The 25832-nt window shown below is 39.1% G+C and overlaps 1 protein-coding gene across 2 annotated transcripts in view; it reads right to left on the minus strand.

The window, feature by feature from the left end:
- Positions 1-25832, minus strand: part of LOC115628197 (tubulin polyglutamylase ttll-4) — a 213988-nt gene that overhangs the window by 72920 nt on the left and 115236 nt on the right. For both annotated transcript variants that reach the window (XM_030524192.1, XM_030524191.1), the window contains one exon: positions 17264-18040. In XM_030524192.1, coding sequence (XP_030380052.1) covers positions 17264-18040 — 777 coding nt within the window. The remainder of the gene's footprint in view (positions 1-17263; positions 18041-25832) is intronic.

The raw sequence follows: 25832 nt of genomic DNA on the forward strand, positions 1-25832 counted from the left end.
AATGGTGAGGCAGTGCGAGCTGAGTCTGATGGAGTATTACGACTTGGTCGAGCGAAAATTAACTCTCGAAACCCATAAAATCGTTATGTCTCGCGACAGGGAGAGCGCTGATTTTCTCAAAAGGGAGGTAAGATCTGATCCATTACATGCATTTATTTCGGGCCTCAAAAAGGCTTTAAAGTCAATCGTGTTTCCGGCACAGCCGAAGGACTTGCCGTCCGCGCTGGCACTGGCCAGGGATGCAGAGCCGAGTATCGAGCGAAGCATGTTTTCGACTTCGTATGCCAAGGCCATCGAAGAAAGGGCTCAGGCGATCGAGTCCAGTAAGAACCGCTCGCAATTTACGCAGGGAAAAAATGACAGGGACGAGGTCAGGAGAAAAACCCTCATTTTGTCAAACGTCAGCACAACAATTCTGGCCAGGAGGGAGCAGGGTAGAAGGGAACTGAAAGGACAGGCTCCAGAGCCCATGGAAGTTGATTCCACTGCAAAGTTCAGACAGCGCACAGAGTTTGGGAAGCCCCAGATCAATAGTGTGCCGTCCCAGAAGCGGCAGAACACATCTGACCGAATGACGGGCCCAAGGCGGCAGCGTTTTAACAATGTAGTGTAGATTTCTCTTGACAGTCAGGAGATCAGTTATGAGAGTGCAACCACGGCAGCGGTCAATGATATAGACGACGATAGCGACTCGGCAGGTGGCAGTGAATCGACTCCCGGCTACCTCTCATTGAACGGCAGTTGGCTGGAAGAACCCTAAAAATTTTGATAGACACTGGGGCGGCAAAGAACTATGTGAAGCCCATAAAGGAGCTTAGCAATGTAGTTCCTCTCGATAGACCCTTTACTGTGAGCTCAATACATGGCTCCAGTAGAATCGAAAGTAAATGCCTGATGAAGATTTTTCAACAGATCATTTTTTTTTACTAAACACGCTCGGTGATATCGACGCCATCATAGGTTTCCACTTGCTAACGCGGGCAGGAGTGACATTGAATATATGTAAACAATGGCACTCTAGAATACAAAAATAAATCACAGATGTAAACGACATAGTGGTGCCCGGCTCAGTGAATGGGGAATTCAAAAAAATGATTCTTAGAAACATAAAGGCGTTTTCGACCTTCAACGAGGCACTGCCCTTTAACAGTTCGGTCGTTGCTACGATCCCCACAGAGGACAATAAACCAGTTACACTAGGTTATATCCTCATCCCATGGGTGTTTCAGATTTCGTAAATAACGAAAGCATACAGATGTTGGAACAGACCTACAAGACCCCCTACAACAGCCATTCGTGGGTTGTTGATAAAAAGGAAACCGATACTGACGGCAACGGCAAAAAGCGATTTGTGAATGACTTTAGGAAACTAAATGAAAAAACTATCGCAGACCGCTATCCAATGCCAAGTATTCCCATGATTCTGCAAATGCTTCGCAAAACGAACTTCAATCAGACGCTTCAACTATTCACAGCGAACTTTCATTGACTTACACAATTGAGTCCACCGACAAGCCGGTGAATTGCTTCAGAAACCAGATCATACTGGATGAAGCGCGTTTCCCGTTTAAACGGAACTTAATACTTTTCGGCGGCAAGACGCGCCATTTAATAAGCTTCACGGACAAGAGTGCCGTCCTTGAGACACTTAAAGAGGTCGTAAATCCTGGTGTCGTAAACGCGATACACTGCGATTTGCCGACACTGGCAAGTTTCCAAAACGACTTGGTTGCATTTTTCCTAGCACCGAATTTCTGGCACTAAAAGAATATTGTGTCGGATATAACCAATAAAAGCGAGCAGATTGAGATCATCACCGCTGAACATAATCGAGCAGCTCAGGAAAACGTCAAACAGGTCCTTCGTGACTATTTTTTCCAAAAAATGAGCAAATTGGCCAGCGAAATTGTTACTGTAGAGTTTGCACTCAGGCGAAATACGACATCCGAAAAAGCAAGAGCTGGTGAAAACCCCAATTCCAATATATGCAGGCGAAATTCTGCATATCGATATCAACAGATAAAAAAATGTTCTTAACCGGCCTTGACAAATTTTCTAAATTGCCATCGTGCAGTCGATAGCGTCATGAGCAATAGTCGATGTCAGGGTACCCATAATGCAGTTGGTGAATTTGTTCCCAACTATCAGAATGAGACAATCACGTCTTTGCTTAAAAATAGCTACGGTATAGATGTCGTGAACGCAGCTCCCCTACACAGCTCTTCAAATGGTCAGGTGGAGCGTTTCTACAGCACTCTGACAGAGATTGCACGATGCCTTAGAATTGGCAAGAAAATCAATGAAACGGTAGAGTTGGTCTTGAGGGCAACAGTGGAGTACAACAAAACTTTGCACTCAGTCACTGATAAAACTCCTATTGAAGTCATACATGCGACGTCGGACGAGTTCCGCCAGGACATACATGAACGAATAGCAAGAGCTCAACAGGTTGTGCTCTGGGGAAAAATACAAGCAGACATGGGAACGTCGGTTCTGATTACGGGGAGGGGGGGTCCATAAGGACAACCTTAGATAAGCTTTCCTCGTTTCGGAGACATTAAAGAGTTTAGGTATAAATTAGGTTAATCACAAAAAATTCAGTAGGTTAACGATAGAACTAAGAGACAAGAGCCTCACAGCCCATTTTCTCTCTTGCAGGTTTGAGGGCGCGATCCTCTCTATCATAGCAATAGCGAACGCTCGGATTATCGACTATTCACATTCCGGCTACATACTTGTTGTAGACGGGAATGCTCTGATGTGGAAGCAGAGGGACTACTTGAGGCACTCCAGTGATTTGGCGGACTTTGAGAACATCGCCGATGATACAAGAAAGTCGGCCGGGTCACCCAAGGTCTGGTTTGCGGCTGGAGTGCCTCATCTGCAGCGGCTCTCTGCTCCTTTACCAGGTGCTGAGGCGAAGGTGAGATTCGCAGGATATGCAGAGAGCCATTGATAGGTTCAACACGACCGAGGACGGTCGTGGTCTTCAGGGGGGAGTAGTTAACAAGTAACCCTCGCACCTAATTATTAAGCGGCACTTGCACGCACTGACACATACAATTCTTGAGTTCAGCGCCCTAGCTGCAACAGTCAGTGGCGGTATCCTGATGCTCTTGCTGTCGCAAGATTTTTCGTTATCGCCTATAATTATGCCGAGTCGGCTCGCCGACTATGACTTTTGCAGCGTTTTATTTAGAATTAAGCTTTTCAATTATTCAGTTTGTATTTTCAGTTCTGTATTAGCGTTAAGCAGGTGGAATACCTTAAAAATACATCGCCATAAGCTATGCCGTTTGTTTTATTGCCAAAAGGCCACACATTGGAAAGCTTTGTCTATCCTAATGAATTATTTAAACGTGAACCGACATCGTACTGCTTCCGGATTCTTCGGCATCCACTACATCTGCCAAGCGCTTCATCAAGAAGACGTGGGTCATCACATACAAGCAGCTGTTCGGGTAGTTGCGAGCAAACGATTGAAATAGCCAAAGCAAAATGTGAGACATTAATGTGTGAATGTATGCACACATCTACATATGTGTGTTCATTCGTTTTGCACTAACAGGGCAGGAAATGTTAATTTTTTTTTAAATATTTAACATTTTTAAAAGTAATTTTTTCTTTGTTCAGTACATTTGGCATTAGGGTTTTCATTCGTAAATAAAATCGAATTTTACACTAAAAATAACACAACAATTAATGAACAATTTAGGAAAACGGACTACAAGGGCGTACGCAGTGGGTCAGAGTACCGTTGCCCCCTCTAGAAAAAATTTCGCAATATGAAGTCGACCACACGTTTATCGCGGCGCAAATAGGCATTCAATAAAATAGTTTGGGAACACATAGATAATATTGGCACCATAGTCTGCACGCGCACACGAATTACAGGTGCATTGACACTGGCCAGCCAACATAAGCAAGAATAAGACACATATTATTCTGCTACTCCAACATAAGACGAACAATCACATATAACTCATAGTTCCGTGCACTGCACATATAAGGTTATAACTCAAACCGAGCTGACACCACCATACTTAAGCTCACGATCAATGCTTGCATATTATTGCGAAACCGCCAGCAGATTAGCTGACGTAGCTAGGCGGGGCCAACCTACATTCATTTAAGAAGTATTGGACAATATATAGAAACGGTAAATGTAAATAGTCAAAAGCTAGTTTTAAGCATGGCTATATAAGGAATGAACTGAAAGAATAAAGTCAGTATACAAGTTATCAACGACCGACCTGTTAATTTGGGTCAATACGGGAACTGCTGATCTTTTTCTCGTCAACTACCATGTTGAACTACTTGCTCCCAAGGATTGCCAGCCGGTTTCCTTGGTTACTGCAAGCACTCACCATCCGGTTCAGGATTCTGGTGCAGCTTTTAAGTACTTTTAAGTACCAAACTAAGCTAAACGTCCTGCGTCGTTTCACTCAAGCGCAACCAGGACAACCGGTGTTACTAGCACCTACTGGACCACGAGGGTCCACTGGAGCAGCAGGGCCACAAGTGCCTTTAATTAAACGGACCACGAGTGTCCACCCAAACATCAAATCCCGCCTTGTTCAACAGGAGGACCACAAGCGGCCTTTAACATAAACTCGTCAGGACCACGATCGTCCTGCCGATTCGCACTACCGCACATGTGCGAATAAAAAATAACGAAAGCTGTAAATGTACGTTAATAGAGTATTGTTTATGATTTTGCAACCCGAAACAAAAAATGATCACTTACGTGGAGTCTGAAATTGACAAGACGAGTCGATCTAGCCCTGTCTGTCTGTCCGTCCGTATGAACACCTGGATCTCAGAGACAATAAGACAATAAGAGCTAGAAATACCAAATATTGCACAAAGATGCATGTGTACGCTGTGCAAGTTTGTTTTATTTTTTTTGATTTTCCCCCCCACTTCCCCCCTATGGGGGTTTTCCCGATCTTCAATTCGTATAATCGCCTATATCTCGGAGACTATAAGACATAGGAACACCAACTTTTAGTCCAAGATGCCTTATGTGAATACGCAAAAAATGTGTATTTTGGAATTTCCCTCTAACCCCCCCACCCCCCTCCACCACAAATCGTAACTCCCGTAATTCTTGGAATTTCGAACTCAAACTTGGCAAATACCTCCATTTATTATAAGTCCAAATGCCAAGTTTCATCATGATAGGCCGATTTAACAGGAAGTTATAGCCATATATGTACATAAGACCAAGTAGTGCGGGCAGCTGTTGTTGTTGTTACTGCTTTGTTCAGGCATACGAGACATACACAGACACACACAAATACACACATACACGCATAATTATCTCTTATATATATAAAACAGTTTGTCCTGACTGACTGATTGGTGATCAACGTACAACTCAAACGGTAAAAGCTAGGAAGCTGAAATTTGGGCTCAAGGATCCTATCATAGTGAAGGAGCCCATTAAAAAGGGATTTTGGAAAATTTGAGCTCCAAAGGGGGGAAACGAGCTCCAAAGTTTGTTTGAAAATTCTGCATTTCTGCACCGATCAACTTTAAATTTGATTTTTATAATCTATAAAAGAATACAAACAAAACTGCTTACTCGGATTTTCGAAATTTGTGGTGGAGCTTGAATTATTGGGGTTTTAATATTTATTCACCTTTTCAATTGAAAAGTTTGTGTTATAAACTTTTTCCGATCGATTTGGGGACTGTAATCTACGTAACTAAATCAAAATATGCATTTTACAAATGCAGGCAGAACAAACAATACCAAATATCAAACAGTTGGGGACAACTAAGTATACATACACGCACACACACACACATACAAGCAGCTGTTCGTGTAGTTGCGTGCAAATGATTGAAATAGCCAAAGCAAAATGTGAGACACTAATGTGTGAATGTACACACATACATATCTATGTACATGTACACATCTATGTATGTATGTTTGTTCATTCGTCTTGCACTGACAGAGCAAGAAATGTTAATTAATTAAAAATTATTTAAAATTTTTAAAAGTAATTTTTTTATTGTTTATACATTTTGCATTAGGGTTTTCATTAGTAACTTTATGCAGCAACAACAAAGTACAAAGAACGCAAATATCAAATAGTTGGGGACATCATATACACACACTCACACACAGAACAAGCAACAGTTCGTGTCTACATATGTGTGCGGTTCTCTACATGCAACATGCATGCATATGTACATATATATACACATATATATACATATATACAATGTATGTACATTCGTATGTATGTAAGTATGTATACATTGGACAATCGAGCACTGTTGTTTGATTGTAATAAATAATGTTCTATGGTTTTAAATCAAATTTTTAAAACGAAAAACAACAACAAAAGAAAGTCATTGGCTCGCGGTTCTTCTTTCGTTTTGATCATTCACGCCTGTTAATTTCAAAGGCAAAATGCCAAAAGGCTACAGTTACCGTTGCTAGACAACGACTGCGTGAGCGATAGTAAAGTAGAAACCGAAAGCGGACCTACGCATATTCTGCTTCGCGTTGCGGACAGATTTACATATGTATGTTTGTATATGATTTGTTCTAATTGATATCAATAAATTATAAGATGTTATTATTTAAATTTTCTGGTAATTGCATTCAAACTTCGATGGAATTATTGATTGTAACGACGGATTCAACTATCGATAGTTTTGATGCTCTAGCACATAGAGAATCCGACACATGCCCATCTCTAGCATCTCAGCTGATCGCATATTTACAGCGACTTACCGTTTTAATGTTAGCTAACAACGCTAAAAATGTATTCTGAACAAATCTAAGTGTCATTTACCGTTAAGCCTATTTTGTGAGTGTATTCATGCGATTTACAAAAGCAGAAACACACCTTTTACATTCACAACAATCATATTTGGAATTGAAGACACAAATTAGTGTTATACATATATGTATTCATATAGGCGGATAACGCCTGCATGAAAAATTTAAATGTATGTACATATCAGCGTTGCCGAACACTCCAATTTTGGCGGGACGTCCCGATTTATAAATCAAAATTAAATGTCCCGCGTCGGACTTTTTGGGGATAACTCGTCCGTGCGTACAACGTGCTGAGGAAGCACACAGTTAAGTCAGGACTGGCCCGGTGCGTAACGAAGATACATATGTACATATGTATGTACGTATAACCATACATAGTACTTATTGTACTATATTTGCTATTTGGAAAATGAACTCTTTAAAAAACTTTAGAGAGCGTCGAAAGAAGAATATCATGTAGTAAATAAACTTATAATTAAAAACACATTTTACTTAGACCAGCAAAGACGGGCAAGACCTGCTAGTTCTACACATATGTACAGAGTATTTCAAAGTCGGGATACCTGACTTTAGCTTCTCTACTTGTTATGGCTTACCCATGTTTATAATTCTTTTTTTCTGCACTTGTCTGTAAACATTATTACCATTGCACTATGGTTTTTATCCCCGTTTTTTGGCAGAAAGTCCAAAAAAAATGATGTCCAAATATAAAAAATTTTATTTTTATTTTATTATAAATTGTTTAATTAAGCGAAAATTAAATTAATTCCTGCTGATATGGCAACACCGTTTTCTTGGCGCGCAGTCAAAGTTACCTGATTGTGTGAAACACACGTATTTGTGATTTTGGCAGCAATTTTTGGTAAACTTTCAGAGCTTGCAGAATTAAGAAAATAACCAACAAAAGTTAAGTTATATAATGGAAAACGTTAATCAAGGTATGTAAAATTATAATCCAAAACTGTTTTTAAGCGATGAAGTGTGTTCGTGTAATTGTGCCATGTGTTGTTCATGTGCTTTTTTTTAAATTAGCCTTTATAAGTTGCGCTGTGTTTCGTGGGATAGTACTTTTGAATGGTAAAGAGTTGCAAAAAGTTATAAATGTGGAAATACTAACTAATATATGTTTATTATGGAATTACTAAAGAACTTCGTCCCAATTAGCACGTTTTCTGTAAAATGGCGTTTGTTGCAGCAAAGCTACTGTTTGGGCATGCAAACATTGTTGACATTTGTAGCAGCAACAAAGACTCAGAATACGCATTTAAGCAGAATATATTACAGAAAATTAACGTAAGCATCTTAGATGAATACAATATTATGTTAATATCGGTAAAAGTAAAATCCTTCTCCAATTATATTAAAAAACACATGCCAAGTTGTAATCAAACTTTAAAGCCATTCAAAAAAAACACAAATTGTTTTGCTTTTAACATGATTGTTGATGTTCATGGCGATTTTGAGCCGTGAAAGAAAACGCTATAGTCGAGCAATCCCGACAGTGAAATACTCTGTGCCCAGACAAACTTCAAGCACTGAGTTATATACGCCCATAGCGGAAGCAAAAAGAAGAAGATGAGGTAGCTTGATGCTGTGCTTGTGGGCGTAGTACTAGAGTGAAATGTTTTCGCTAATAACTTTTCTAAAACTCTAAAACTCACCTAATTATTAAGCGGCCCTTGCACGCACTGACACATACAATTCTTGAGTTCAGCGCCCTAGCTGCAACAGTCAGTGGCGGTATCCTGATGCTCTTGCTGTCGCAAGATTTTTCGTTATCGCCTATAATTATGCCGAGTCGGCTCGCCGACTATGACTTTTGCAGCGTTTTATTTAGAATTAAGCTTTTCAATTATTCAGTTTGTATTTTCAGTTCTGTATTAGCGTTAAGCAGGTGGAATACCTTAAAAATACATCGCCATAAGCTATGCCGTTTGTTTTATTGCCAAAAGGCCACACATTGGAAAGCTTTGTCTATCCTAATGAATTATTTAAACGTGAACCGACATCGTACTGCTTCCGGATTCTTCGGCATCCACTACATCTGCCAAGCGCTTCATCAAGAAGACGTGGGTCATCACATACAAGCAGCTGTTCGGGTAGTTGCGAGCAAACGATTGAAATAGCCAAAGCAAAATGTGAGACATTAATGTGTGAATGTATGCACACATCTACATATGTGTGTTCATTCGTTTTGCACTAACAGGGCAGGAAATGTTAATTTTTTTTTTAAATATTTAACATTATTAAAAGTAATTTTTTCTTTGTTCAGTACATTTGGCATTAGGGGTTTCATTCGTAAATAAAATCGAATTTTACACTAAAAATAACACAACAATTAATGAACAATTTAGGAAAACGGACTACAAGGGCGTACGCAGTGGGTCAGAGTACCGTTGCCCCCTCTAGAAAAAATTTCGCAATATGAAGTCGACCACACGTTTATCGCGGCGCAAATAGGCATTCAATAAAATAGTTTGGGAACACATAGATAATATTGGCACCATAGTCTGCACGCGCACACGAATTACAGGTGCATTGACACTGGCCAGCCAACATAAGCAAGAATAAGACACATATTATTCTGCTACTCCAACATAAGACGAACAATCACATATAACTCATAGTTCCGTGCACTGCACATATAAGGTTATAACTCAAACCGAGCTGACACCACCATACTTAAGCTCACGATCAATGCTTGCACATTATTGCGAAACCGCCAGCAGATTAGCTGACGTAGCTAGGCGGGGCCAACCTACATTCATTTAAGAAGTATTGGACAATATATAGAAACGGTAAATGTAAATAGTCAAAAGCTAGTTTTAAGCATGGCTATATAAGGAATGAACTGAAAGAATAAAGTCAGTATACAAGTTATCAACGACCGACCTGTTAATTTGGGTCAATACGGGAACTGCTGATCTTTTTCACGTCAACTACCATGTTGAACTACTTGCTCCCAAGGATTGCCAGCCGGTTTCCTTGGTTACTGCAAGCACTCACCATCCGGTTCAGGATTCTGGTGCAGCTTTTAATTACTTTTAAGTACCAAACTAAGCTAAACGTCCTGCGTCGTTTCACTCAAGCGCAACCAGGACAACCGGTGTTACTAGCACCTACTGGACCACGAGGGTCCACTGGAGCAGCAGGGCCACAAGTGCCTTTAATTAAACGGACCACGAGTGTCCACCCAAACATCAAATCCCGCCTTGTTCAACAGGAGGACCACAAGCGGCCTTTAACATAAACTCGTCAGGACCACGATCGTCCTGCCGATTCGCACTACCGCACATGTGCGAATAAAAAATAACGAAAGCTGTAAATGTACGTTAATAGAGTATTGTTTATGATTTTGCAACCCGAAACAAAAAATGATCACTTACGTGGAGTCTGAAATTGACAAGACGAGTCGATCTAGCCCTGTCTGTCTGTCCGTCCGTATGAACACCTGGATCTCAGAGACAATAAGACAATAAGAGCTAGAAATACCAAATATTGCACAAAGATGCATGTGTACGCTGTGCAAGTTTGTTTTATTTTTTTTGATTTTCCCCCCCACTTCCCCCCTATGGGGGTTTTCCCGATCTTCAATTCGTATAATCGCCTATATCTCGGAGACTATAAGACATAGGAACACCAACTTTTAGTCCAAGATGCCTTATGTGAATACGCAAAAAATGTGTATTTTGGAATTTCCCTCTAACCCACCCACCCCCCTCCACCACAAATCGTAACTCCCGTAATTCTTGGAATTTCGAACTCAAACTTGGCAAATACCTCCATTTATTATAAGTCCAAATGCCAAGTTTCATCATGATAGGCCGATTTAACAGGAAGTTATAGCCATATATGTACATAAGACCAAGTAGTGCGGGCAGCTGTTGTTGTTGTTACTGCTTTGTTCAGGCATACGAGACATACACAGACACACACAAATACACACATACACGCATAATTATCTCTTATATATATAAAACAGTTTGTCCTGACTGACTGATTGGTGATCAACGTACAACTCAAACGGTAAAAGCTAGGAAGCTGAAATTTGGGCTCAAGGATCCTATCATAGTGAAGGAGCCCATTAAAAAGGGATTTTGGAAAATTTGAGCTCCAAAGGGGGGAAACGAGCTCCAAAGTTTGTTTGAAAATTCTGCATTTCTGCACCGATCAACTTTAAATTTGATTTTTATAATCTATAAAAGAATACAAACAAAACTGCTTACTCGGATTTTCGAAATTTATGGTGGAGCTTGAATTATTGGGGTTTTAATATTTATTCACCTTTTCAATTGAAAAGTTTGTGTTATAAACTTTTTCCGATCGATTTGGGGACTGTAATCTACGTAACTAAATCAAAATATGCATTTTACAAATGCAGGCAGAACAAACAATACCAAATATCAAACAGTTGGGGACAACTAAGTATACATACACGCACACACACACACATACAAGCAGCTGTTCGTGTAGTTGCGTGCAAACGATTGAAATAGCCAAAGCAAAATGTGAGACACTAATGTGTGAATGTACACACATACATATCTATGTACATGTACACATCTATGTATGTATGTTTGTTCATTCGTCTTGCACTGACAGAGCAAGAAATGTTAATTAATTAAAAATTATTTAAAATTATTAAAAGTAATTTTTTTGTTGTTTATACATTTTGCATTAGGGTTTTCATTAGTAACTTTATGCAGCAACAACAAAGTACAAAGAACGCAAATATCAAATAGTTGGGGACACCATATACACACACTCACACACAGAACAAGCAACAGTTCGTGTCTACATATGTGTGCGGTTCTCTACATGCAACATGCATGCATATGTACATATATATACACATATATATACATATATACAATGTATGTACATTCGTATGTATGTAAGTATGTATACATTGGACAATCGAGCACTGTTGTTTGATTGTAATAAATAATGTTCTATGGTTTTAAATCAAATTTTTAAAACGAAAAACAACAACAAAAGAAAGTCATTGGCTCGCGGTTCTTCTTTCGTTTTGATCATTCACGCCTGTTAATTTCAAAGGCAAAATGCCAAAAGGCTACAGTTACCGTTGCTAGACAACGACTGCGTGAGCGATAGTAAAGTAGAAACCGAAAGCGGACCTACGCATATTCTGCTTCGCGTTGCGGACAGATTTACATATGTATGTTTGTATAAGATTTGTTCTAATTGATATCAATAAATTATAAGATGTTATTATTTAAATTTTCTGGTAATTGCATTCAAACTTCGATGGAATTATTGATTGTAACGACGGATTCAACTATCGATAGTTTTGATGCTCTAGCACATAGAGAATCCGACACATGCCCATCTCTAGCATCTCAGCTGATCGCATATTTACAGCGACTTACCGTTTTAATGTTAGCTAACAACGCTAAAAATGTATTCTGAACAAATCTAAGTGTCATTTACCGTTAAGCCTATTTTGTGAGTGTATTCATGCGATTTACAAAAGCAGAAACACACCTTTTACATTCACAACAATCATATTTGGAATTGAAGACACAAATTAGTGTTATACATATATGTATGCATATAGGCGGATAACGCCTGCATGAAAAATTTAAATGTATGTACATATCAGCGTTGCCGAACGCTCCAATTTTGGCGGGACGTCCCGATTTATAAATCAAAATTAAATGTCCCGCGTCGGACTTTTTGGGGATAACTCGTCCGTGCGTACAACGTGCTGAGGAAGCACACAGTTAAGTCAGGACTGGCCCGGTGCGTAACGAAGATACATATGTACATATGTATGTACGTATAACCATACATAGTACTTATTGTACTATATTTGCTATTTGGAAAATGAACTCTTTAAAAAACTTTAGAGAGCGTCGAAAGAAGAATATCATGTAGTAAATAAACTTATAATTAAAAACACATTTTACTTAGACCAGCAAAGACGGGCAAGATCTGCTAGTTCTACACATATGTACAGAGTATTTCAAAGTCGGGATACCTGACTTTAGCTTCTCTACTTGTTATGGCTTACCCATGTTTATAATTCTTTTTTTCTGCACTTGTCTGTAAACATTATTACCATTGCACTATGGTTTTTATCCCCGTTTTTTTGGCAGAAAGCGAAAATTAAATTAATTCCTGCTGATATGGCAACACCATTTTCTTGGCGCGCAGTCAAAGTTACCTGATTGTGTGAAACACACGTATTTGTGATTTTGGCAGCAATTTTTGGTAAACTTTCAGAGCTTGCAGAATTAAGAAAATAACCCACAAAAGTTAAGTTATATAATGGAAAACGTTAATCAAGGTATGTAAAATTATAGTCCAAAACTGTTTTTAAGCGATGAAATGTGTTCGTGTAATTGTGCCATGTGTTGTTCATGTGTTTTTTTTTAAATTAGCCTTTATAAGTTGCGCTGTGTTTCGTGGAATAGTACTTTTGAATGGTAAAGAGTTGCAAAAAGTTATAAATGTGGAAATACTAACTAATATATGTTTATTATGGAATTACTAAAGAACTTCGTCCCAATTAGCACGTTTTCTGTAAAATGGCGTTTGTTGCAGCAAAGCTACTGTTTGGGCATGCAAACATTGTTGACATTTGTAGCAGCAACAAAGACTCAGAATACGCATTTAAGCAGAATATATTACAGAAAATTAACGTAAGCATCTTAGATGAATACAATATTATGTTAATATCGGTAAAAGTAAAATCCTTCTCCAATTATATTAAAAAACACATGCCAAGTTGTAATCAAACTTTAAAGCCATTAAAAAAAAAACACAAATTGTTTTGCTTTTAACATGATTGTTGATGTTGATGGCGGTTTTGAGCCGTGAAAGAAAACGCTATAGTCGAGCAATCCCGACATTGAAATACTCTGTGCCCAGACAAACTTCAAGCACTGAGTTATATACGCCCATAGCGGAAGCAAAAAGAAGAAGATGAGGTAGCTTGATGCTGTGCTTGTGGGCGTAGTACTAAAGTGAAATGTTTTCGCTAATAACTTTTCTAAAAATGTACCGATTTGATTGAAATTTAAATTAAAGATAGATAGATTCTATATAAATTACGTGTGCAAAGTTTTGTTTATGTAGCTTTTGAAATGTGGACAGTATTAACGAAACTCTGTAGCTGTAAAATAAACTCATATTAAATTATTTATATTTTGTGAACTAAAATATATTGCATGTGAGCAAAATATAGGCCAGTTTCTGGTTCAGTTAAAAATACTGAAGTTAGTGAAAGTCGGCCATATCGGTTATATGGCAGCTATATGAAATAGTGCCCCAAACTGAACCAAACTTGGTATGTCGTCTTGAGGTACCAAAATATGCGTACAAACTAAATTTGGGGTAAATATCTTAATATTTCGAAAACGGGCAAAAAAACCATAGTGCATTGCCAGCACATTTTGTAAAAAATTAAAGTTGGTTTTGTGATTGATATCCTTAAATATGGATCCTGTTTTAACAAGTAACGCATTATATGTCTTTTTTTCAGGGATTTCATTTAGTATTACTGAACTATGTCGAAACTGGTGATTATTACTTTTTAAAAATAACGGCATTTCAAACTACAGCTGGTTTCCTATTAACTCAGATGGGTATTTACCTCTAGCCACGATGTCCGCTGGATTATGCTCTGACTCAACTGCCAACTTGCACTTTTTGTTTCTGTTTGAATAAAGTTAACTCAATTTGCCATAAATATTTTTCATGACGCTGGGTCAAGCTTTAACCAGCTAAGCACAATCTGCGAATCGCTGTAGTAGAAAACTTTGCTGAATTGGATTTTCAAACTATCTGTAACCTTTTTCGTTAACTCAACTAAAAGTACTACGGCGCATAATTCAAGACTTGGTATTGTTAAAAGTTTAACTTGCGCTACTCTGAATTTGGACGCGGCTATGTTAATTCTAATTTGATTGTTAAACTCTATTGATTTAATATAGATATCTGCACCATACGCTTTCTCAGATGCATCGCCGAAATTCTTTTGGCGTTGTTTCCAATTAACATTCTGGGTATCTTCATTTAATTTAGTATTGGGAGTTCTTTTTTTTCCCATGCCTTTACATTCTCTTCTGAAGGCTCTTGGTCCTAGTCTAACTTAGATTTCCATAATCTTGCATAAGAATCTTCGTTGCCACTGTCACTGGACTTATTAAATCTAAAGGATCAAATATTTTCGAAATGTCTGACAATGCTGCGTTTGGTTACCTTACTATTACTTTGCATATACATATACACACAAACAACCTTGGCGAACCTTAAATTAATTCGGAAAGGTCAGCACGACAAATCAGCTCAACAAAACACAAGTGGATCGAAGCCCCCTCGGGAGCACGTCTGGAACATTTTGGCGACCATGACAGGACACAGATAAGTCTCGTTCCATTTTTTATATTAAAATTCGCCGATTTCATGAAATCGTATAGTTGCAGTACAGATTACCAAACACTATTGGAACGCCATAGTAATCGTCTGGTTCAGGGCAACGAGCTGCTGGACAGAAAATTATCTGTAACTACATATAAATCAACTGTGACTAGTGCACAAGGCACTGTGGTCAACATAGCCGCTGTACCAAGGCCACGCCGTTGGACAGATCAGCAACTGAGACGACAGCATTACACCGTTTGCAAGTCTACCCCCGCCGCTCGCACATCCCCTCTGATCAATCTACATATCGTTCCCGCCACTTTGCACACCGTTCCCGCCAACGCAAATTGTAAGAAGCGCGCTCTAAGAAGAGCACAAAATCAAGCGGTAAATACATACAAAAATTATTACTCGCTAGAAAGATCCGCTAGGCTATGATTCTTGTTGTTGTGCATTACTTTTAGTTCGTTTTAACCAAATTCCCAAATTCGCGCATCGCACAGTGTGTGCCACTGTTAAACTTAGTTAAATTTGTTACAAATGATTTTCCATAAGAGATTTAGCTTCAAGTGGCATTAGCGGTGACCTTTTGCGTATAATTAATTTGGATAATTAATGAAAATGAGTCAATCCGACGCCGCCTTAATGACGAAAGCGGCGGCCGTCGACGTTAACGATTCACGTTTAATCAAACTTCGGGTGCAGAGAACTACAATGGAAAGAAACATCGAAAGTTTAAAGGCCAGAATAGTAACTGGAGCTGTTTCTGAAATACCAGTTCTTGAGTGCAACCTACAAATACTGGAGTCCTTTTTTCGTCAGATAATGAAGATACAAACACAAATCGAGGACATCCATAACAAGGATACAGGCAGTTCTAGCATTGAAGAACTTTTCATCGGAACAAAGGCTGCAATTGTCACGTTAATAAACGAGAAAAAGCGAGTAACTGTTTCTGAGTCTACGTTTTTAAATTCTACATCAAGCATAACTGCGGTCCATCATAATAGGCTTCCAAAGATTAAGCTTCCAACACTTGATGGCAAGTATGCCGACTATAAACGATTTACAAGGTGTGTTCCAAAGTAAACAGGACCTTTTGAATCTAGCGCCCCCTGGTGGCCCTATCTATATGTCGACTGGTGCGATAGAATCTGCTATCTTTATCGATTGTCCAGTGAGAATTTCATGACATTTCATCGATTGGAAGTGAAGGTATTGCGGTTTAAGTGTCAGTATGTTTGTGTTATCGGTGCAAAAATGAGCTTCGAACAAAGAACCAACATTAAATTTTGTTTTAAAATTGGTAAAACTTTTACCGAAACGTTTGAATTGGTGGAACAAGTTTATGTCGATGATTGCCTATCCCGTTGCAGAGTGCACGAGTGGTTTCAACGTTTTCAAAGTGGGCCAATGAAAATTCGTGATCACCGAAAATTCCATCGAAACTGAGTGAATTCATCAAAAATCAGCCGAAATCATCATTGAAATTGATGGAAATAGAATTGAACATCTCCAAAACATCGATTTATCGCATTTTGACCGAACATTTGGGCTTACGAAAGGTGTGTGCACAGTTTGTTCCGCACAAATTGACTGACGACCAAAAATTGTTCTCATCGATCGACGCTTGTGACCGATTATTTGTCCAAAAATCACATTTTAACCATTAACCACTCGCCATATTCACTTGATATGGCACCGTGTGACTTCTACCTTTTCGGAAAAATTCATTTGCCCATGAAAGGCATACTGGCGGCCATACCAGCCAACGAGCTAAAACACTCATTCGACATGCTTTTGGATCGTGCAAAAAGCTGTATTGAAGCAGAAGGAGACTATTTTGCATAAAATAAACTGATTTTGCCGAAAAAACCATTTGTTCTGTTTTTTTTTTTTTACTTTGGAAAACACCTTGTATATGTTCTTTGGGGGGTCTGCCACACCTCCGTCTGTGTGTTATATGCATTCGCACTAAAAAAGTATACCCTTTTACCGTTTGGGTAAGATAAGATAATACATAGTTGTAAGCAATTGTCGTTATTTTTGATGATATATAAAAATAAAAATACTTGCCTTGGAAAATGATTTACGCGTTGATAAGGTGCTAGACTTCTTAAAACGTCCAATTTCAAATGAACACCAGTCCACAATAAGTTAAAATTGTTTTCGCCTTGAACTTCTGTTAAGCCATGCACATTAAATATTTTTCGTAATAATTTTGTTTCAGATTGAATAAATTTGTATGAAATTCTTAGTTTGTTCGCTGGCATATGTATGCTATATTCATCATCTTCCTCACTAGATGCATCCTTATCTTCACATTCGTTAGTAGAGACATTTGTTTTTTCTATAGGATCAGAACAATTTTTTTGGGTTAAACAGTCAAAGTTGGAAGGAACGGAACATTTTTTGTTGGTTATTATTGAAAGCTTCTTATCATAATTCATTATGGGTGCATCACATTCACTATATATTGAATTGTCGTTTGTAGATAACAATGAATGTATTTGAGTACACGACACTTGACTTCCTAGCTTCACTATTGAATTTGATGAAAGTTGATTTCTGATTGACATATATAATTTTTGTTGTGAGGTATTATTGAACACAATTTGACTGGTAGTTGATACCGATAGGAAGTTTTTTTCAGAATGTACATCGCTAGCCGATTCAGCACTACCTTCGACACTTTTATTTTGTAATATAATTTTATCCGAAGTCTTTTCCGACAAAGTTTTCCTAATTTTTGGATTTAGAATATTAGTACGAAAAACCAAAACGGCGTCCCGTGATCCGAATTTCCCACTCGTAATCCAATCGTCTTGGTTCATGAGATCAACATTATTTACTCTGCAATTACAGAACATAAAACAGTATGAATATGGGTACTCGATATAAAAGTAATTAAATACAAGAAAGGAATGCTAAAGTCGAGCGAGCTGTACTCTAAATTACCCTGTACCTCCCATAAAAAAGAAACAATTAAAATAAAAAAATTTTGAGGATCATGGGTAGCATTGGTATTAGGTTATCCCCCTCACTCATTTTTGCCATCTTTTCCAGATCCCGAAGTAACGACCTAGGTTCCCGCTCCCATAGATTCCCCACTGTCTCACCTCTGCACACAGACGTTTGCCCGCGGACGCCACCATTTAGCACTGCCATACGTTGCTTCAACAGTGTTAACTCACCACGTGGTCGCGGTTCAATTTAACCTGACTTTATTTTAGGGATCCGTGCACGGGCGCCACTTGAACCGTTGCTCTGGCCCGTGTATACTCGCCGGCCAGAGTCGCTTTCAAATTAAACGTTTGGGCGCCAGAAATAGAATGAGGCCCCTTCAGTGGCACTGGGTAGAACAATCAAACTTAAACTCTAAGCGACGGTATGACGTCGCGACTGACTGCCTAAAACTCCATTTTTTAGCATTCTTCTCTATATATTTATTTATTATTATTATTTTATTTATTATTATTTATTATTATTTATTTTTCCTTTTTTTTTTTTTTTTTTTTTGTTTTAAGTTACCACGATACCCTTGGGTGATGTGGAATTATTTGGGCGCCCACTTATTGGTAAAGTGGAAATTGCCACGCGGGTTATTTCGTAGTGTTTGCTTGTCTTTAAAGTTTTACATTGATTTCTTTTATAAAGTTGACCAGTGAATTGTACTCAGCTGTGGCCGCTTGCTTGAAAAAAGTGTGCACATTGTTGTATTTTGCTAGTGATGTGTAACGTTGACGTGCTGTGTTATACTTTGTGCATTCTAAAATAACATGTGTTGCGCTGTCAGAGAGTGACTTTGTCGAAGGAGTTTTCACATAGAAGTCTGTTCATTAATTTGATATTATTTGGATTTAATTTGCAATTTTCGTTCTGAAACCAAGGTTTGTTCACGGTTGCCGGGAAAAGTGCGCAGTATTTTCTGTCCTTTTCTGCAGCAAAGCTGGAGTACTCCCTCTCCCAGTCCTGATGAATCCTCCTGTATATAGTAAACACTGCATCCTTCAGGCTCCATTTCACCGTCAAGAACGTACCTTCTGATGGTGCTTTCTTTGCTGCCGAATCCACTATGCTGTTTTGTTCTAGCCCTACGTGACCTGGTATGTAGTGCACTTTTACCGCCATTATCCTGGAATTATTAATTTTATTCTTTATATTGTGAGCTATATACTGGCAGATTAAAAGCAAAGACTTTCGCTAATTCCTTGGCTGTGAGGAATTTGTATCTGCATTTGGGAGGAAGCTCCGCCGCCATGTGGTATATTACCGGGACCGGCGTACATTTTAAAAGCCCCAGAGCTTTCCTAAGGTACAAACTTGTACTTCTTGTGACTTTTTCTACAGCTGCCTTAGTCAGATTGCTGAAAGACGAGCATGCATATTCTAGTCTGCTCCTAACAAAAGCCTTGTGTAGCAGAACCCCCTGTTTAGGGCTGACCCCAAATTGGCAGCCGCCCTCTGAGATGGCTTGATTGACATGACTGCACGCCGCATTGTTAGCCGAGATGATTCGGCCAAGGTACTTGATTTGCTCCACTTCATTTATGAAAGTGCCTTGATATAGAATATTTAATTGCTTTTTGTACGAGCTAAAATGGATGGCCTTTGACTTGGATGGGTTAAACGTCAGATTAGTTTCGCTGCATTCACTTCCGAATTCTTCTATCCTGTTGCTCAGTATTTCTACAGCATCATCGAGCTTCTTGTGAAAGCACTTCAGGAAGAAGTCATCAGCGTATTGTAAAAGTTGACAGTTTTGGTTGTTGACCTTATGAAGCCCTGCCGTGTTGAATAAAGTTGGGCTCAGGCAACTGCCTTGGCAGACTCCTCTATTTATTTCCACCTTGCTAGAGCCCTTTATAATGAATCTGCTTCGAAGAAAACCAATTATCCAATGAACTTGGTGAATATCGAACTCCATGCAATTCAGCTTGTATTCCAAGATATCGATATCTACGCAATCAAACGCCTTTTGCAGGTCCAGACATGCTGCTGCCACCTTGAATTCTTCGGTTTTTAGGCATTGAATCTTGTTTACAAGGTCGTTGATGCATAGGGTGGTTGATCTGTTTTTCCTAAAAGCGTACGATCTGTCCGGCAGTAAGCTTCGGCTGGCAATGTGAAACTCAAATTTAATTTTAACTAGTCCTTCAATTGATTTAAGAAGTGAACTCAGAAGGCAGATCGGGCTGTGATTTTGAATAAGGGCGGTATCAGCGTTCCTTTTTGGAACCGGAACCAGACGAATATATCTCCAGCATTCCGGTATGATCCTTTTGAGCCATATGCCGTTCAGTATCTTAAATATATGGACTTTCTTGGCGTTATGTAAATTCTGCAGCATCCGGTATGATATGCCGTCCAGACCGCATGCCGATGCTGGGCTTCTTGTATTCAAAAACGAAATGAAGTCCTCAAAATCTAAGGAACTGTTTGGCGTGATATTTTGAGTTGTTTGAGCCAGTCTCTGTGGTGGATTGCTTGATGTACCTGGTGTGTCTTTTACTAATTGTAAAAACTCCTCGTCTTCCTCTTTGGCCCATGTATTAGCTGTCTTTTTTATTTGTTTGTAAAACTTTAGATGCTTGGCACCACTCCACAATGACTGCGTTGACGTAATATCCCCCAAGAAATTGGTAAAATTTAGTCTACGGCAGTTCTTAATGTGCAGTTTTGTTTCCGCCTCCATTAATTTTTCCGCATCTAATAGCTTTTTGGAAAAGTAAAATTTCTTTCTGCTCGCATTTCTAAGGCGGAACAGCCTGTTTGCATCTTCATCCCACCACTTCTTTGGCACGTATTTAGTTGGATCATGACCGGCAGGTGATTACTATTGGATATTTTGCAGCTTAAAGCCTGCCATCTTACTTCCTGGCTTCTGAAGTTGCAGAAGGTCAGATCCAAGACTGACCCGTTACCTGGACCACGAGAAAAAGTTGGCGGCCCGTTCAATGCTATGTCCCTTACTGTCACTAGTAGGACTACCCCATGTGGTAGATTTAGCATTGAAGTCTCCGCTAATTAGGGATGCCTTGTTCAGAGAGGCCGCGAACGCGAAAATGTCCTAAACTCCATATTTTATGTTGCAGATTGGTGTCGAAGGAGCTGCATATCTGCCAAATAGGTTTATGTTCTTTTGTAGGTTGAGTGTTTGTATTCCTATACCCTCCAGGCAGTTTTGTATTTTAAGAATTTTGAATTTTATGTTTTTCCTGATATAGATTCCGACTCCACCATATCCATCCTCCCTTGGTTTTCCGTAGAAATTGAAATCCTGAATGCTGCATTCAGAATTATCTCTCACCCAGATTTCTGCAAGAATTGCTACGTCGATGTTATTATTTATAAGGAACATATTTAAAAGCTGTTTGTTGTTGTTGTAAGTCAAACTTTGAATGTTATACTGTAGGATCTTCATATTAATTATTATTTGCCAGAGCCGACGCGTTTCTGATTAAATCGGCGTCTAGCTCTGCGTTCGTAGCGTTTATGAAGTCCCTTATTTTTCCCAGAATATTCTTGGCGGGCCAGCTTCATTATTGTTATTCTGATCCATTAGGGAGCCCAGAATCTTTTTCCCAAGCCAATCAAACTTTTCCTGCAGCAAGGATTCGTTTGAGACCAATGAGTCTATAACCGAATTTCGATTGACATTTCTAACCGGATTTTTATTCTGTTTGGACTGTTTTGCGGCGTTCCCCTTCCATTCTTGGCCACTTCGGCGAAAGGCGATATGGCATGCACCTCTCTTGCCACATCTGAATTATTGTGCACGCGGGGGCCCGACTTGCCGGCTTGCTTCTTTAAATGTGGTAACTCCCTCAAATTTGCCAAGTCTGGAACCCTTCTCTCGAATAGGGATGGAAATTTTTTCCCAATCTCCTGCTTGGAGAGATTTTCTACCGCTATACATTTTTGTATTGCCTTTTGCCTTGCTGGGCACTGTGGAGCTGTAGCCATGTGCTCCCCTTTACAATTTGCGCATGCAATGGCTAAACAAATGACTCCCTTCTCGTGCTCCATGCCGCATTTGAAGCACCGCGCGGCTCCCTTGCAATGCTTGGCCATATGGCCGAAGCGCTGGCAACGGAAGCATTGCCAAAACTCAATATAAGGGTGCACCTCCACCTTTGTGTAAAGAAATTTAATTTCTTTGGGAAGCTGGTGTCCCTTAAACCAAACTTTGACTCTCATAGTGGGGACAAGATCCTTTGAATTCGAGTCTCTTTTGAAAATTCTTTCCACCTGCGATATTGGAATATCGGCTGACAAGAGCTCCATCAGTAGCTCGTTGGACATATGCGTAGGGATATTAAACAAAATTCCCGCCTTGGCTATGAAATGCCTAAATATTTTAGGCACAAAACCACGGTCTGCAAGCACTTGCAATGACGCCAGCTCATTCGCACTTTCAGCCGAATGGCAAATAATTTTGCACCTGCCATACCCTATTTTTATTACCTCGTCGATACCTTCAATCTTCTTGGAACATAGCAGTTCCGTGAGTTCAAATTGATTTATGGCTTTTCTCAACCCGACTTCACAAGTCTTGTCAACATTAACCACATAAGGGCCTTTATGAGCCTCTTCATAATGAAAGTTAGGAATATATATAAGTCAAGAATATATATACTTTGTGGGGTCTGCCACGCCTCCTTCTGTGTGTTACATACATGCGCACAAAACTAGTATAGCCTTTCCCCTTTTGGGTACAGGCTATAAAAAATAAACTTGACCTGCCTAGGACTTAGGGGAACCTCGATACAAAGTTTGGTTATTCTAGCTCTTTTACTTCCTGAGATCCTTGCGCTCATACAGACAGACGGACATGGCTATATCGACTCGGCTTGTCACCCTGATCCAAAATATATATACTTTGTGGGGTCTGCCACGACTCCTTCTGTGTGTTACATACATTCGCACAAAACAAGTATAGCCTTTTACTCTTTGGGTACAGGCTATAAAAATATGATACTCAGCTTTAGTTATTAAATATCGTTGCCGTACCAATTATTAATGGTCTAAAATATTTCGTATATTATGAAAGTTGACTTATGTAAATTGATTTCTTGCATCATTGTTATATGAAACGTGTGCATGTTTTGATATGAAATTAAAGGTAATTCAAAGACCTTTTTAAAATTGACCTATCATGATGAAATTTGGCACACGGACACATTAGTACTAACTGGATGTACCTACCATTGATTTTAAAATTCCGAGAATTACGGAAGTTATAAGAAAAAATACGAATTGCGGGGGAGTGGGGGGGTGTATTAGAAAAAATAAACAAACTCGTTCTGCCTAGGGCTTATAGGAACCTTGATACCAATTTTGGTTATCCTAGCTACCCTTTGGGTACAGGCTATAAAAAAGTAAATAATAAACGCGTTTTTCATGGCTTTAATAACTTAAAACATAAAAATAAACTAATTACGAGTAAATTAGTATTTAGTACAACCATCTTAGGTTGTAATATCTTTAAAGATTCGATCTCTTAAGGACTTATAATAATTTTCTAGGACTGTAATCGATATAATAGCGCAGGATTTTTGTATGGCGTCAATTAGGCTCTCAGTGTCGTTAAATTGTCGCCCGCCTTCGTATACTTTTCGAAACAACAATCCCCAAGCGTTTTCGATAGTGTTTAGGTCAGGTGAATATGGCGACCACTCGAGCAACTCAACATTTTGGTCCTTGATTCACTGTTTTACCACTTTTGCGGTTTGAATGGGACCGTTGTCTTATTGAAACAACCATGGAATCGGTCCAAAAATATTAGAAAAATGTGGAAATGCCTTTTGGATCACAGTTTTGTACACATTTGCATTCATTTTTGTTGACACAAACTGAAGCTCACACGTCTCTTAGTACGAAATCGCACCCCACACCATTACGCCGCCTATACAACTGTGATTTCGACTCAAAACACATTCTTCCTTTCATAAGTCGTGATAGTAGAAGTTAGAGCCATTTCCATCGTTAAAACTACCTTCTACCATTGATTGTCCCAGGACATGTGCTTTCTGGCAAATCGTAAGCGTGTCGCCTCACGTGTGTCATTGAGAGGTGGTTTTCTTTTTATTTTTAGTCTCTTCAAATGCTTGGCACTCCGAATAATCCGTTTTACCGTTGCCGAACTTGCGGTTACACCGCATTCTTCCCTGATTTTAGCCGCAGAAAGTTGGGAATTAGAGGCGGTTCTAAGGATTCATCTTCTGTCAGCTGGAGTTGTCGCATGCGGAGACCCTCCTTTCATATTTTCCCCGTAAAATTATTCATTGCGCACAAAATTACCAACAACATTTTGACTTATTCCAATTATCAGTGCAATTTCGCGCTGATTTAGGCCGGAATTGAGATATCCTTTTATTTGACCTTTTTCAAAGTCATTCAATTGTTTCTCGCGACCCATTCCACCAAAAAACAACGGTAAATACTTCTAATTACAATTAGAAACAAGTAAAAAAGCTAAAGTCGGGTGTCCCGACTTTGAAATACTCTGTACATATGTTTACAATAATTATAGAAAATAAAAAAATTGAGAAAATAAAAAAATTAAGAAAATAAAAAAAAATTTGATCGATTTTACCTCTCTCGGTATTCGAACTCACGTAAAGGGTGTATAATTGAACATTTACATAGCAATTGCGTCTGTGTGAGTGTATGTATGCCTATGCGCATCTATTCGTGTCTGTGTAAGCATTTTCGCAGTCAACCAAACAGCAACATCAACAACAGCCGCGGGCAGCGCTGCATCAGCAAATATATTTATGGCTATAACTTCTTGTTAAATCGGTCTATCATAATGAAATTTGGCATACGGACACATAATAACCAACTGGGGGTATTTCCAAAATTTTAGTTCGAAATTCCAAGAATTACGGGAGTTACGATTTGCGGGGTAGAGGGGGGAGGGAGGGGAATTCCAAAATATACATTTTCTGCGTATTCACATAAGGCATCTGGGACTAAAATTTGTTCCTAGGTCGTATAGTCTCCGAGATATAGGCGATTATACGAATGGAAAATCGGGAAAACCCCCATAGGGGGGAAGTGGGGGGAAAATCAAAAAAATAAAACAAACTCGTATAGAATACACACATAACGCATCTTTGTGCAAAATTTGGTGTCTCTATCTCTTATAGTCTCTGAGATCCAGGTGTTCATACGGACGGACAGACGGACAGACAGACAGACAGGGCTAGATCGACTCGTCTCGTCATGCTGATCAAGAATATATATACTTTGTGGGGTCTGCCACGCCTCCTTCTGCCTGTTACATTTTTCAGCTCCCGCAAACCTAATATACTCTTGTACATTTCATGTACAGAGTATAAAAATGTTGACACCATTAACTTCACGCTGTCGATCACAAAGTAAAACTGAAGTAATTGAACCTATTCTGATGAGCCAAAAAAATGCAGCGTTTTTAGGCAATGTAAAACGAAAGAAAATTTCCTCAACTACCGTTTGAAAAATCCCGTTACGTGTTTATGCTATATTAAATGTAAAAAAATAAAGGTTCACAACATATAATTTAAAAAAATTTATGTGCAGTACAAGCTGAAATATTGGACGAAATTGAGGCAGCATTCTTTGAACCTATTCAGTTGAGCGGCAGTGTACATACATAAGT

Source organism: Scaptodrosophila lebanonensis, unplaced genomic scaffold, assembly GCF_003285725.1.
Source record: "Scaptodrosophila lebanonensis strain 11010-0011.00,11010-0021.00 unplaced genomic scaffold, SlebRS2 tig00000112-arrow-arrow-pilon, whole genome shotgun sequence".
Classification (NCBI taxonomy): domain Eukaryota; kingdom Metazoa; phylum Arthropoda; class Insecta; order Diptera; family Drosophilidae; genus Scaptodrosophila; species Scaptodrosophila lebanonensis.